Here is a 14,495-nt window from a genome sequence, read left to right as displayed (position 1 = left end):
ATACTGGAGAGGCATAAGAGAAGATAGAAAGCACACAATCCGGTGTAGTAATTCTAATTGAGACTAGTATACCGTATACCAGATAAGCTCTGCGGCTTTTATCACTGCAATATATTCTTCTCAGCAATGCTATTAAAAATGACTAGACTAAAGCTGGCCATACATTATACAATTTTCTTGTTCAATTTCCTTTAGATTTACCTTTAACTATGTAGTGCAGGGGCTTGTCTGATTGCATACAAATTGAAAGGGTTTAGGTTTGACCTCATATAATATGGCTTTGGTAAATCTAAAGGAAAATTGTACAAAAAAATTGTATAATGTATGGCCAGCCTTAGTCGGTGCACTTTTCCTCCTCCCTTATGCTTCTCCAAATTTCCTTTGTTGAGATTGCCTTGCAAAAACAACCACTGTTCAAAAAATAAATAGCAAAACTGTACATAAAAAATAGATGCGGCAGGTTGGCTCCCCTGGGCGAAACAACATTATCTTACGTCGGTTTGCCTTTTGACCACTAGGGGGTGCGTGCACGCCGCAGAGCATCACTGGAGCTGATGCGCGTGCCCGCGATCGCTCCACACAGAGACAGAATGGAGATCTGTCAATGTAAACAGACAGATCTCCGTGCTGTCAGGGGTGAGGAGAGCGATCTGTTGTTCATACTAAGTATGAACAACGATCACTCTCCTTACTCAGGCAGTCCCATCCCGCCAAATTTAGAATCACTCCCTAGGACACACAATTAACCCCTTGATCGCCCCCTACTGTTACACCTTCCCTGCCAGTGACATTTACACAGTAACCAGTGCATTTTTATAGCACTGATCGCTGTATAAATGCCAATGATCCCAAAAATGTTGTAAAAGTGTCTGATCTGTCCACCATAATGTCGCAGTCTCGATAAAAATTGCAGATAAACCGCCATTACTAGTAAAAAAGAAATAATAATAATAAAAATGCCATAAATCTTTCCCCTATTTTGTATATGTTATAACTTTTATGCAAACCAATCAATATACACTTATTGTGATTTTTATTACCAAAAATATGTAGAAGAATACATATCTGCCTAAACTGAGGAAAAAAATTGCTTTTTTAAAAAAAAAATTGGGGATATTTATTATAGCAAAAAGTACAAAATATTGTGTTTTTTTTCAAAATTGACACTCTTTTTTTGTTTATAGCACAAAAAATAAAAACCACAGAAATGATCAAATACCACCAAAAGAAAGCTCTAATTGTGGATAAAAAAAGGACATCAGTTTTGTTTGGGTACAACGTCGCACGACCGCGCAATTGTCAGTTAAAGTGACACAGTGCCGTATGGCAAAAAATGATCTGGTCATTGAGCAGCCAAGACTTCCGGGGCTGAAGTGGTTAAATTTGGCCTATATATGACACTAAAATTATGTTTCTGGTATAAAACCTTGCAAAGATATATACACAAATGAAATAAAGTTCCCTTTTTCAATATAGCAACACTAAAAGGGGAAAAAGGTCATGAACAATGGGAATAAAAATGAAAAAAAAGGAAAATAATAATGGTTAAAAAAAACAGAAATAAAAAATTAGCAGACAAAGATTAAATAATGGGATACGTGGGGAAGGAGTTAAAGTGGTTCTAAAGGCAGAATTTTTTATCTTAAAGCATTCTATGCCTTAAGATAAAAAAATCTTCTGTGTGCAGCAGCCCCCCTCAGCCCCCTAATACTTATCTGAGCCCCATCTTAATCCAGCGATATTGCACGAGTGCCTCGGCTGCCCAGGACTCTCCCTCCTGAATGGCTGAGACACAGCAGCGGGCGCCACTGGCTCCCGCTGCTGTCAATCAAAGTCAGTGAGCCAATGAGGAGAAGGGGGGTGGGTTTGAGCCGTGGCTCTGTGTCTTACTGAACATGCGGAGCAGTGGCTCATCCCTGGAATTCAGCTATAACTGATATCATATGAAGATTGATGACACTCATGACTCATTGACACTCACTGACGCGGATGATTGAAACAGAGTAAACACATGGAGTTATATGTCAGAGGGTGCTAATGTACTCTCTGGGTACTTCTTTAAACATAACACGCCTAGAGTACATAAATGGTTAAAAAGCATTTTTTTAATAAGTCCCTGTAGAATAATAAGTTATGGTATTAAATAAGAACAACCACCATAATAATAATAATAATACTAATAATAGTAATTATAATTATAATAAAACCACCACAATAATAACAGCCTAGGTAAGGTTGAAAAGAAAGACTAAAGTTCAACTTTAATTGATGATCTTAGCTCTAAATAGTTGCAGGAGTCTTTAGCAAATGTCAAATGTAATCTAGGGTTGCCACCGTTTCTTCAAGTCAAACCTGAACACTTTTTTTTTACACAACAATTTTTTTTTATAGTATAAACTATACATACTGTATATTTTGCTATTAAATAACATTTTTAATCACATGAAGTTAATAACAAGAGTCCCCCTTTACATCAGAGTCCATAGAGTTCCCCTTTTACATCTGAATCCACAGAGTTCCCTTTTAATGTAAGTGGGAACTCTGCAGACTCTGATGTAAGGGAGAACTCTGGGGCCTCTAACATAAGGGAGGCTCTGGGACCAGGCACTTAAAGCGTTTGTTACCCCAACATTTCATATTCCTGATACAGTGGGGACGGAAAGTATTCAGACCCCCCTACATTTTTCGCTCTTTGTTATATTGCAGCCATTTGCTAAAATCATTTAAGTTAATTTTTTCCCTAATTTATGTACACACAGCACCCCATATTGACAGAAAAACACAGAATTGTTGGCATTTTTGCAGATTTATTAAAAAAGAAAAACTGAAATATCACACGGTCCTAAGTATTCAGACGGTTTGCTGTGACACTCATATATTTAACTCAGGTGCTGTCCATTTCTTCTGATTATCCTTGAGATGGTTCTACACCTTCATTTGAGTCCAGCTGTGTTTTATTATACTGATTGGACTTGATTAGGAAAGCCACACACCTGTCTATATAAGACCTTACAGCTCACAGTGCATGTCAGAGCAAATGAGAATCATGAGGTCAAAGGAACTGCCTGAAGAGTTCAGAGACAGAATTGCAAGGCACAGATCTGGCCAAGGTTACAAAAAAATGAATGCTGCACTTAAGGTTCCTAAATGGAAGACGTTTGGGACGACCAGAACCCTTCCTAGAGCTGGCCGTCCGGCCAAACTGAGCTATCGGGGGAGAAGAGCATTGGTGAGAGAGGTAAAGAAGAAGAACCCAAAGATCACTGTGGCTGAGCTCCAGAGATGCAGTCCCAACACTGAAGCATGGTGGTGGCAGCATCATGCTGTGGGGGTGTTTTTCAGCTGCAGGGACAGGACGACTGGTTGTAATCGAGGGAAAGATGAATGCGACCAAGTACAGGGATATCCTGGATGAAAACCTTCAGAGTGCTCAGGACCTCAGACTGGGCCGAAGGTTTATCTCCCAACAAGACAATGACCCTAAGCACACAGCTAAAATAACGAAGAAGTGGCTTCACAACAACTCCGTGACTGTTCTTGAATGGCCCAACCAGGGCCCTGACTTAAACCCAATTAAGCATCTCTGGAGAGACCTAAAAATGGCTGTCCACCAACGTTTACCATCCAACCTGACAGAACTGGAGAGGATTTGCAAGGAGGAATGGCAGAGGATCCCCAAATCCAAGTGTGAAAAACTTATTGCATCTTTTCCAAAAAGACTCATGGCTGTATTAGATCAAAAGGGTGCTTCTACTAAATACTGAGCAAAGGGTCTGAATACTTAGGACCATGTGATATTTCAGTTTTTCTTTTTTAATAAATCTGCAAAAATGTCAACAATTCTGTGTTTTTCTGTCAATATGGGGTGCTGTGTGTACATTAATGAGGAAAAAAATGAACCTCAATGATTTTAGCAAATGGCTGCAATATAACAAAGAGTAAAAAATTTAAGGGGGTCTGAATACTTTCTGTCCCCACTGTATGTGCCTGCTGTTCCATGTACTTGTATGAGAAAATATCCTGTTCACTTTGTATTGCTTCCTTTTGTGTGAAATCCCTGGTGTTCCTGCTAGTTGAGAAAGGTAAGGTGAGTGTAGCGTTCACTACAGGGAACCACCCAATCTTGATGTGTGATCCACGGCACAGGTGGCTAAGTTCGGTGTGTCCTCTCACACCAGATGCAACGAGCAGATAAATGAGAGCTGGCAACTTTGTAGTTCGTATTATAAAGTTTATTGGCTACATCAGTTCCTGACAGTCCTTCTGCTTTCCTATTAGAAACTGACCACACTAAGCATGAGAACACACCGTGGTTAGTTCTCTAGCTGTGGTGGGAACTCTGCTCTCCACCAATGATCAGACTTGTACTGACATGCCCCCGCTGTACAGCAATTCACTGGGAAGCTCAGTGTACTGTTGCTGCTCCTCCCCCAGCTCTAATGCAGGTGAGAACAGAGGGAATGTGATCACTTATAAAAAAAGGAAAAAGGTATTTATAATTTTTTTATATCTATACACAAATGTTTTGCCTTTTATTTCAATTTTAAACTGAATTAGTTGTTTCACGGGGTGAGGGTTTACATTCTCTTTACATTCACCAAGGGTATTTAATGTGCTTTAGGTGTCTTGGAATCGCCCTTTATTAGGGCATGCAGTATTTCTTATGGTAACAATTGAATTCTAGGTGGTTGGGAGAATGATATATGAGTGAGGAGTGGTATAACTACTACCTACCAGGCACACACCTCAGCAGCTAGTTGGCACACACGTTTTTCTGCTGAATTTTGGTGATCTATGTAATGGAATAGATACTTTTCCAACTCTAACTTTATGAGTTTCAACATTTTCTTTCTAGCAATAAAAACCTGACAGAAATTCTAAAACTTCATCACTCTACATAAAACCAACATTTTAGCTTTAGATACACTTTTAGTACTGTTGATACAAAAAATATAGGAGTGAAGCAAACTAACAATTTGTCAGCTAGTTTAACTCTAATACAGATATAATGTGGCTTAAGCAGTGAAAAAGACCTAATTAATTTTTTCTTCCCAGTGGGTAATCTTCTGTTTGACCCCACAGAGAAAACTCAAATTATTTTACTGATGAATTTCTATGTAATGTAATGTTCTATGTAATGTACCACCTCCTGTGTTAGATAATCCCAAAGTATGTCTCTTAGATTGCTTATTAAGGTGATAGGCAATTGATTTCCCTCACCTGCAAATGAAAGTAAAATGAACACATAAACAACTACAATAATAATTCGATCTCAAAATGTTACCTGGGCATGTCTCTTCAGCAGAGCAATGGATGGTAACCAACCAGAGAATCAAACATATGGAGCGCCAAGTGTGTGTCTTCATGGCTGGTGTGGATATAGTGATTTATCTCCCCTAGGAAAGTGAACTGCTTTTTCTGCGCATTTATAGTGATGATAGTTGGATTGCCCAGTTTCCTTCCCGGAGTTTAGCAACTTGTATTTCAGCACTAAAATCTGTTACATTGCAGCCACCAATTTCCAAACCACAGTAATTCTTGATTTTTGAAACACCAGTGGGTAGAACATAATGCAAGTCAGTACTGCTGATTTAAGGTAATAGGAACATGTTATTTTCTTACATTTTGGAAGAAGGAAGCTGTTGACTTGTATGAGGGGAGGCCAATAGGTTCTTACCCTCACCATGATCTAGATGTGCTAGGGATCTGAAATTTTGCAGGTTTATAGGTGGACATCTTAGTAATATGCATGCCAATTTTTGTTTTTTGTAGGTCGTGGTGAATTATAGTTAGAGCCAAGAGAAATTGAGTAGGTGTAATGCCGGACAAAGTTGAATACCGAGCCGTGATTAATGGATGAATGCTGCACCTTAGCCTTTTTGGGCGTGGGTGATAAAGCATGTTTCCATGTTTTACTCATTTCTTTAGTCTCAGGATTATATAGATATACTCAGCTTTCATCCATGATCACTAATCTGTTTAAAAAGCTTTGTGCACATTCCATTCGTTGCTGTTTTTGGAATCACGGCTCAGTATTATACTTTGTCCGGCATGACACTTACTCCATTTTTCTTGTGTAGCGCCCACCAGTTTGGGTGAGGGCTACAATAGAGAGTTTAGTGTTATAATAGGCCAAAATTGACAGACTCTCACTCTGCAGTGTAATCTGGTGGGGTTTGATTCCTGGGGAGGTTTATTAGAGTAGAGGAGGGTGTGACCCCCTGCACTCTGCTTGGACAGTTTCCTTTGTTCTCTGGGGTTTTGCCTCCTAGAAGATAAGAGGAATACAAGTGAGAGTGACAGGCAGTTCTGAAAGACCCCTCTGGACCAATAGTTAATTTGTTGGGACAGGGGCGGGACTTCTATATAAGGCCTGGTCACATGCTTTCTGGGGTTCGTTCTGCATGGGAAGTTGAGAGATCTTGTTGGAGGATGTAAGATCCAGGAGGATTTGTGCGGGTGCTCTCCCCTACAGGGGAGGGGAAGCATGCTATGGAGAAAGTATCCAGGAGTAAGGATATAGCCACTGATACAGCGCTGATGTTCTCCCCTGTGTGAGGAGAAGGAAAGCAAGCTATGCGGATGGAGAGGAACTGAAGTACTTTCTTCCAAATTGCTGCCAATACTGACATCCAGGACTGGACGAGATTTTCTGTGTGCGACATGAATCATCACTCAGAAACACAAGTGAGTGTAACCCAGAGGGAAACAGAACTTCTGCAGAGACTTTAGAGGGGTTAGTGTGCGGGTTCAAGAGAACGGAGCTGGCCCTAGAGGGACTAATACCCTGGAGAAATCCGAAAGTCACTTCCCGAGTGTTATTCAGAGTATCACAGAGGAAGTTAAAATCAGAAGTTCTGCCAAGTCAGGAAGTGGTGGTAAACAGGAAGAAGGAAAGATGCATTGCACTAGGAGATATTATTAAAGATGGAGGTCTACTACTCGGGGCTTTGTTTAATCTGGAAATAATATTGTGTTGCATATCATTCAACCCTTACTGGAAGTTATTCAGAGTGACTTTTCAGTACAGTGCTGCATTTCATATGGAAACTGCAATAAACTTGTACATAGTTCATGCCCCAATGACTGTCTGCGTATTCTATTTGGTTGGGTAAAAAGGGGTGATGGAACAAGCTCCAGTGTAGAACAAACTTTTAGTCGCTCCTATGGGAGTAGGGCACTTCATGAAGGTCCCACCGAGATTTTACTATCCTGTGAGCCCATTACCCCTAACAACCACACAGACAGTCCCAGCAGTACAGTGACTGTATCCCGGATAGACCCAGAGGACTATTGCCAGAGGCACCATGCCATATGCAGAGATGTCGGGCGTAAGTACAGCGCCAGCATTGCCACTGTCGCTACAAATTTGCCTGCTGCACAGTCGGGAATGTGATGAAGGAGAGGCTATCTCTTTTACAGTTTGGGGCTACCCAAGGAACATTTCTATTGTGTAAAAATCAGTTCGCTGCTGTAACCTGCAGTTCCAAAGAGCCTGTCACCAGGTGTCGCTGTGGTGCGGCCGCAAAATGTAGAGTTACAGTTCCTCGCACGCTGAGCCAACAAGCTGAGAGGCGGATCCACGCCCTAGAGGAGAGGGTGTCAGCATTCAGTGTGCCTACACGTATTCAGAGTACGCCAGCCATGCAGCAAACTGAGCAGTGGGACCAAGTCCTCGTGGACACCGGCATCCGCCTGGAGCTCACCGGAGGACTGGCGCTTGGAGTGGTAGAGGGTGTGGAGTAGCTCTGCATGCTATGCCCTGCATGTTAGAATCCCACAGTAGGAGTCCGCGCCTGGGCCCGTTGTGGACACTGCGGAGCACAACTTACAAGCCTGGGACCTGTGCAACAGGAGGTCCGGTACTACCATGCCAGTCCCACAACCGGACTTTGCAAGCCTCAAACACAGATTGGCCGGAGAGGGCCGAGAGTCGTCTGTGTTCGCAGTAGCAGCAAAGGAGTTCCAGCCTGTTCCCTCAAAGGAATCGGATGTGCCGGAGATTCAGGTAGGATCTAATGGGGAGGCCTGTGGTTTGGTTGTGGCTCCAGGGGTTGCTGAGTTTGTAGAGCAGGCCCCAAGATGTTCCCCGGAATTGCCAACCATTGCAAATAAGCCCCTTTTTGAACCTGTCCAGAGGGAGCCAGGTGAAGCAGATGGTGATATCTCGGGTGAGCTGGACAGGGGAGATAAGGGCCAGGCCATAGACTGAGGGTCACCAGAGATGCTGGACAGGTATGGATCTGTCGAACGCCTGTTTGAGTGGTCATCCTCAGAAGAGGGCAGCTCTAGTGAAGATGAAGTGTTCCTGGAAAGCTCCACATCCTTAGAAGCTTCCACAGGAGTTACAAGGGACACAGCCATCTTCATCAAGCCTTCTACACCCCCCATCAGACTTCATTCTAAAAATCAACGGACACCCTCTTTTGCTTCTTCTTCCTTCCAGCAGAGGGCTATCAAAGCCCCGGATGCATGTGTTCTGCCTGGGAGGGGAAAACCGAAGGAACTACCCCATTTATCTAGGTTCCAAAGGGATGTACAGAGGAGAGTGGCACAAGAATGGGGGTATGAGTACCCATATGTTCCAGAGTCGATCATGACTATTGTTGAGGATTCCAGAGAGGGATGGGGAAGAGAACTAGTGTGGAACTACCTGCATGTGCCCAAACTGCAGTGCACCCCAGACAGTGAAGTATGGATCCGATTTCGGGACATCTTCAGGGAATGGAAGCTGGGGAGGGCTATCTATAAGGACAGGGTCCTAGTCCTTAAAGCGGGTCAGCACACCCGTAGTTTCTCGATCTCAGTGAAGGGGATGGGGGATTCTCGGAAAAGACTGCCTGATCCCCGTTATTATTTGTGAACAGTACTCTGGCCCAGGAGCTGTCACCAAGATGTATGTTGAATTTGTCCACTCAATGACTACAAGTGAGTAGCTGGGTTAGGGTGGGTTTTGCCCCAATGACTGCTAACACAGGGTAACAGCTACAGTGCCTACTTGACTAAGTAAGGACACTATCTCTGCTGCTGTCCCTGTCATGTCACTTGTAGTTTGGTTATATTCAAAAGTTTTATGAACTCCCTGTTGGAGTCATCCAGAAAGTATTGTGTTTTTTGGACTTGAAAATTGTATATCTGGCGTGACCATACAGGCTCTGTTTTGCGGGAGTCCCTTGGACTTCTTTTGAGGAAACAGCAGTCCTGGTGGTATGACACATGCCAAGAAAAAAAATGTATATTATGAATCTGCAAGATAAGGAAAAGTCTAGGATGTATTTTCATGTTTTTCTTTACAGGTACTTCAAGACGACTGTCTGCGTGTTAATATCTGTAGTGATAGGGACTCATAAGATAGGAAATGTAATATGGTTGAAAATGTGATTTGTTTAGTTTTTTTTATGTATATGCTTTGCACAGAACACTTCGAGAAAAAAAAGGGAGTTAGTTAGTTATGACTGTGGGACAGTTGTGATTTTTTTTTGGGGGGGGGGGTATATGTAGCGCCCTCCAGTTTGGGTGAGGGCTACAATAGAGAGTTTAGTGTTATAATAGGCCGAAATTGCCAGAATCTCACTCTGCAGTGTAATCTGGTGGGGTTTGATTCCTGGGGAGATTTATTAGAGTAGAGGAGGGTGTGACCCCCTGCACTCTGCTTGGACAGTTTCCTTTGTTCTCTGGGGTTTTGCCTAGAAGATAAGAGGAATACAAGTGAGAGTGACAGGCAGTTCTGAAAGACCCCTCTGGACCAATAGTTAATTTGTTGGGACAGGGGCGGGACTTCTATATAAGGCCTGGTCACATGCTTCCTAGGGTTTGTTCTGCATGGGAAGTTGAGAGATCTTGTAGGAAAATGTAAGATCCAGGAGGATTCGTGCGGGTGCTCTTCCCTACAGGGGAGGGGAAGCATGCTATGGAGAAAGTATCCAGGAGTAAGGATATAGCCACTGATACAGAGCTGATGTTCTCCCCTGTGTGAGGAGATGGAAAGCAAGCTATGCAGATGGAGAGAAACTGAAGTACTTTCTTCCAAATTGCTGCCAATACTGACATCCAGGACTGGGTGAGGATTTTCTGTGTGCGACATGGATCATCACTCAGAAACACAAGTGAGTGTAACCCAGAGGGGAACAGAACTTCTGCAGATACTTTAGAGGGGTTAGTGTGCGGGTTCAAGAGAATGGAGCTGGCCCTAGAGGGACTAATACCCTGGAGAAAGCTAAAAGTCACTTCCCGAGTGTTATTCAGAGTATCACAGAGGGAGTTAAAATCAGAAGTTCTGCCAAGTCAGGAAGTGGTGGTAAACAGGAAGAAGGAAAGATGCATTGCACTAGGAGATATTATTAAAGATGGAGGTCTACTACTTGGAGCTTTGTTTAAGTAGTATTACTGGAAGTAATATTGTGTTGCTTATCATTCAACCCTTACTGGAAGTTATTCAGAGTGACTTTTCAGTACAGTGCTGCATTTCATATGGAAACCGCAATAAAGTTGTACATAGTTCATGTCCCAATGACTGTCTGCGTATTCTATTTGGTTGGGTAAAAAGGGGTGATGGAACAAGCTCCAGGGTAGAACGAACTTTTAGCCGCTCCTACGGGTGTAGGGCTCTTCACTTGGCTCTAACTATAATTCACCAGGACCTACAAAAACAATATTACTAAGCTATCCACCTATAAACCTGCAAAAATGTCAGATCACAAGCACATCTAGGTCATGGTTAGGGTAAGAACTTATTGGCCTCTCCTCATACTTCCCTCATACTTCTTGCGATGTTGAAGATTTTACAGTAATTTGGTGGTATAACCTTGAAGGTCTCCTTTGTTCAACTTTGCCTACATGTTTTGCTTCCAAAGCGGCACTAGCATGTTAGGCTGTGAGCATGGAAGGCTTGGCTGGCTAATGATGGTTGTCTATCTGTGATGCTTCTAATGCCCCGTACACAATGTCAGACTTTGTTCGGACATTCCGACAACAAAATCCTAGGATTTTTTCCGACGGATGTTGGCTCAAACTTGTTTTGCCTACACACGGTCGCACAAAGTTGTCGGAATTTCCGATCGACAACCACGCGGTCACGTACATCACGTACGATGAGACTAGAAAAGGCCGGTTCAGAACCAAGCGCGGCACCCTTTGGGCTCCTTTTGCTAATCTCGTGTTAGTAAAAGTTTGGTGAGAGACGATTCGCGCTTTTTCAGACTCGTGGCTTTCAGATCATTTTCTGACGTTCAGTTTGTGCTTGTGGGTTTGTATCTGCTCTTCAGTGCGTGCAGTCAGTTCGTATCGGAGTTTTCTGTGTGATCTTGCCTGCTCGTTGCTGTTTTTCAGGTCGCTCTTCACAGGCCTTGCTGTTCTTCAGTGCGTTCTGTTACTTCGTTCTGAGCAGCCGACCGTTTTCTAGCCATGTTTCGTATGCATACTCCTCGTAGAGTTCGTGCTGTGTGGGGGCTTGGTGTTGGGGTCCTTACCTTGACACAAGTCCAGTCCATGAACAGGGTGGGGAGGAGTTAATGGACCAAGAATTGGTTGCTTCAGCGTGACCAGTTCTCTCATATGCCTTTGCTCCGTGAGATCCGTGAGAATAATCCTGATGATTTCAGGAACTTTCTCAGGATGACGGACCCCGTGTTTCACCGTCTGTTGGCTTCGCTGACCCACTATATCAGCAGGCAGGATACCTGCATGAGGCAAGCCATCACTGCGGAGCAGAGGCTGGTCGCTACCTTGTGGTATTTGGCCACAGGGAGAAGTCTGCAGGACTTAAAGTTCTCAACAGGCATCTCCCCCCAGGCTCTGGGGATCATTATCCCAGAGACCTGTTCTGCCATCATACAGGTCCTGCAGAAGGAGTATATGAAGGTAAGATTTTTATGCTTTAATATCACATTTTATTGTATTGAATGTTTGCTAATATATTGTATTTCTTCCCTCATTCCCTAATTACCATGATTGTAATATGCTGTGAATGTCCCCTTTGTCCTCATGCATGCTGGATTTTTATGTAATTATTATTTTAGGTCCTTCATACATATTTGCCCTTCACTAACCTCTCCAGCATGGTGTCTCCTGCCCTATATTCACCTCATGTAGTCACTTAACAATGTATTTTATCAGCTCCATAGTAGTGCTTTACCCCAAACACCCCCTAAAATTTTTGGAAATGTTATTTTAGCTTTAAATTCTGGCAGAGTGCCAGAGGCTTTTTTTGTGGTGTCCCCAAATTTTTTGTAACCCTCCCTCCCCCAACTGCTAAGTCAGCTGATCCCAATTCTCTATCCTCAATCATCTATCTGCTGACTTTGCCAAACCCATACACACTATACCCATCTCTTTACTGGTCAGATTTATGGATGAATTACCCAAAGCATGTAGTGCAAGGGCCTGCCTGTATACTTTCCAATGGTACTGTTTAAAGTTTTTGTATCCTATTATTATCTTGATAGGTAATAGCAGAATGTTTAAATGTGCTCAAATGTGTACAGTGTGTAATTATATCTTTGTATTATGACACTTCTTACCTGTCCAGTGGGCTGCCAATAGAGTAACTAAGGAGGGGCTGTTCCAAGTAATACCCTGTATTTAGGCATTCATCTCTCAATGAAGTGAAGAGGGTTACCTGTCCAAGAGTTCCCCCCCCTATAATGTTAGAAATGGCCCATGAGAGGGGGGGAGGGGGAATATGATAGGTGTACTTTATACTTTGTTGTTATTAAATTCCCCTTAGTAAATGCTATCTGGAGGTTGCCCCATAATTTGTGTATAATCTGCTTGCCATGTATCTTTGAAAAAATAGTAATGTTTATTGTTTTTTCCTCAACAGTTTCCTTCAACGTCACAGGAATGGCAGACTGTGGCCTCCCACTTTGCCCAGCGGTGGGACTTTCCTAACTGCGGAGGGGCAATTGATGGGAAACACGTCCACATCGTCCCACCACCCAACTCAGGGTCGTATTATAATTACAAGGGGTTTAATAGTATAGTGATGTTGGCGGTGGTGTCGGCTAATTACGAGTTCTTGTATGTGGACGTGGGGAAGAATGGCCGGATGTCCGATGGTGGAGTGATCGCCCAGACGGAGTTCTATAGGCGTCTCCAGAATGGCAGCTTGGACTTGCCACCTCCAGAGGACAATGTTGAAGGTCTCCCATTTGTGTTCGTTGCTGATGAAGCATTTGCGCTGGGGGACCACCTGATGCGGCCATTCCTGATGAGGACCCTCACCCCGGAACAGAGGGTTTTTAATTACCGGCTGGCCAATGCCCGAAGAGTGGTGGAGAACACATTTGGAATCCTGGACAGCCGGTTCCGATTATTTCTGACACCCATCCATATGGCGGAGTATAAACTGAACCATATAATACTTGCCTGCTGTGTTCTCCATAATTTTTTAAGAAAACATTCAGCCAACTATGCTGGCTCAGTTGGGCCTGAGGCCGGAATCACAAATCCATCAACACTGACGGCGCTTGAAAGTGGCCGTCCTGGCTTGCCCTCCCTGAATGCCCGTGATGTCCGGTTACGCTACCTGGAGTTCTTTGCAGGTAGGGGGGCTATCAATATGCCAGACAATCTGTGACACCTTTTTCAAATAAAAAACAACCAAAAGAAATTCTTGGTGGACATTTACTGCTTGTGTTTGTTTTAGCTGACCCTGACAGAAATGTGTTGAGTGCAGAAAATGTCGTGATTGGGTAACCTTATAAAAAACAGTGTTGGCTGGTACTTCCTAAATGCAAAAACACATTTCACTACAAGTGCACTTGCAACTGCACTGAACCTGCACTTGTAGTGCAAAGTGTATTTGCCCTTAGGAAATAACCCCCATTTTTGCATAAAACAGCAATTACATCACCCCAAAAGTGTTGTAGTGTTGAGACAATAATCCACACATTCTTGAGTAAGGCACTTTTTTATACCTGCACAATCACATGTGCATTTACGAAAGGTTTTTAAAACAAACCAACATGTTTGTTGTATAACAATGTTTGCAGTAGCATTATCAAAAACCGAAATATCCATTTCAGATAAAACAGGCCTGTGTAAAACCAACAAGAAAGGCAAAAAACTTGAACTTACAAAGTTCACATATGGTAAAACCTGAAGGTTATATCAGACATCAGTATTTAGGAACTGGGTTTGATATAGCGTTCAGATGGGGGGAAATCACCCCTGGAAAAGCCAAATTTGGAAGATGCACACCAATTTACGAATGTCAACATGTGCTATCTGCCATCAGGGGGGATCAAGGGACGTGTTTTGGGGGAGCAAGCCCTTCCTCAATGCTACTTTAGAATTGAGGAAGGGGTTGCACCCCCAAAACGCGTCCATTGATCTCCCGTGATGGCAGATAGCACATGTTGGCACACTGTGTGCATCCTCCAAATTTGGCTTTTCTAAACATAGAAAAAATTTTGGTAAGATTGGACCACAATAAAACAGGTGATTTTGTGGGGTTTAAATTCGCCCCAAAACATCAATGATGTTATTATTTTTTT

General features: G+C 43.0%; 1 protein-coding gene across 1 annotated transcript in view; it reads right to left on the bottom strand.

Annotated features, from left to right (window-relative positions):
- The window catches only part of LOC141108366 (ficolin-1-B-like), a 74,339-nt gene extending 68,900 nt beyond the window's left edge, over positions 1-5,439 (bottom strand). The window contains exon 1 of the mRNA XM_073599925.1: positions 5,285-5,439. Coding sequence (XP_073456026.1) covers positions 5,285-5,366 — 82 coding nt within the window. The 5' untranslated portion in view covers positions 5,367-5,439. The remainder of the gene's footprint in view (positions 1-5,284) is intronic.
- Between the last annotated feature and the right edge of the window lie 9,056 nt (positions 5,440-14,495).

The sequence above is a fragment of the Aquarana catesbeiana genome, linkage group LG09 (genome assembly GCF_042186555.1).
Source record: "Aquarana catesbeiana isolate 2022-GZ linkage group LG09, ASM4218655v1, whole genome shotgun sequence".
NCBI lineage: Eukaryota > Metazoa > Chordata > Amphibia > Anura > Ranidae > Aquarana > Aquarana catesbeiana.
The sequence above is the reverse complement of the archived record's forward strand: the minus strand, read 5'-3'. Positions and strand labels throughout refer to the sequence as shown.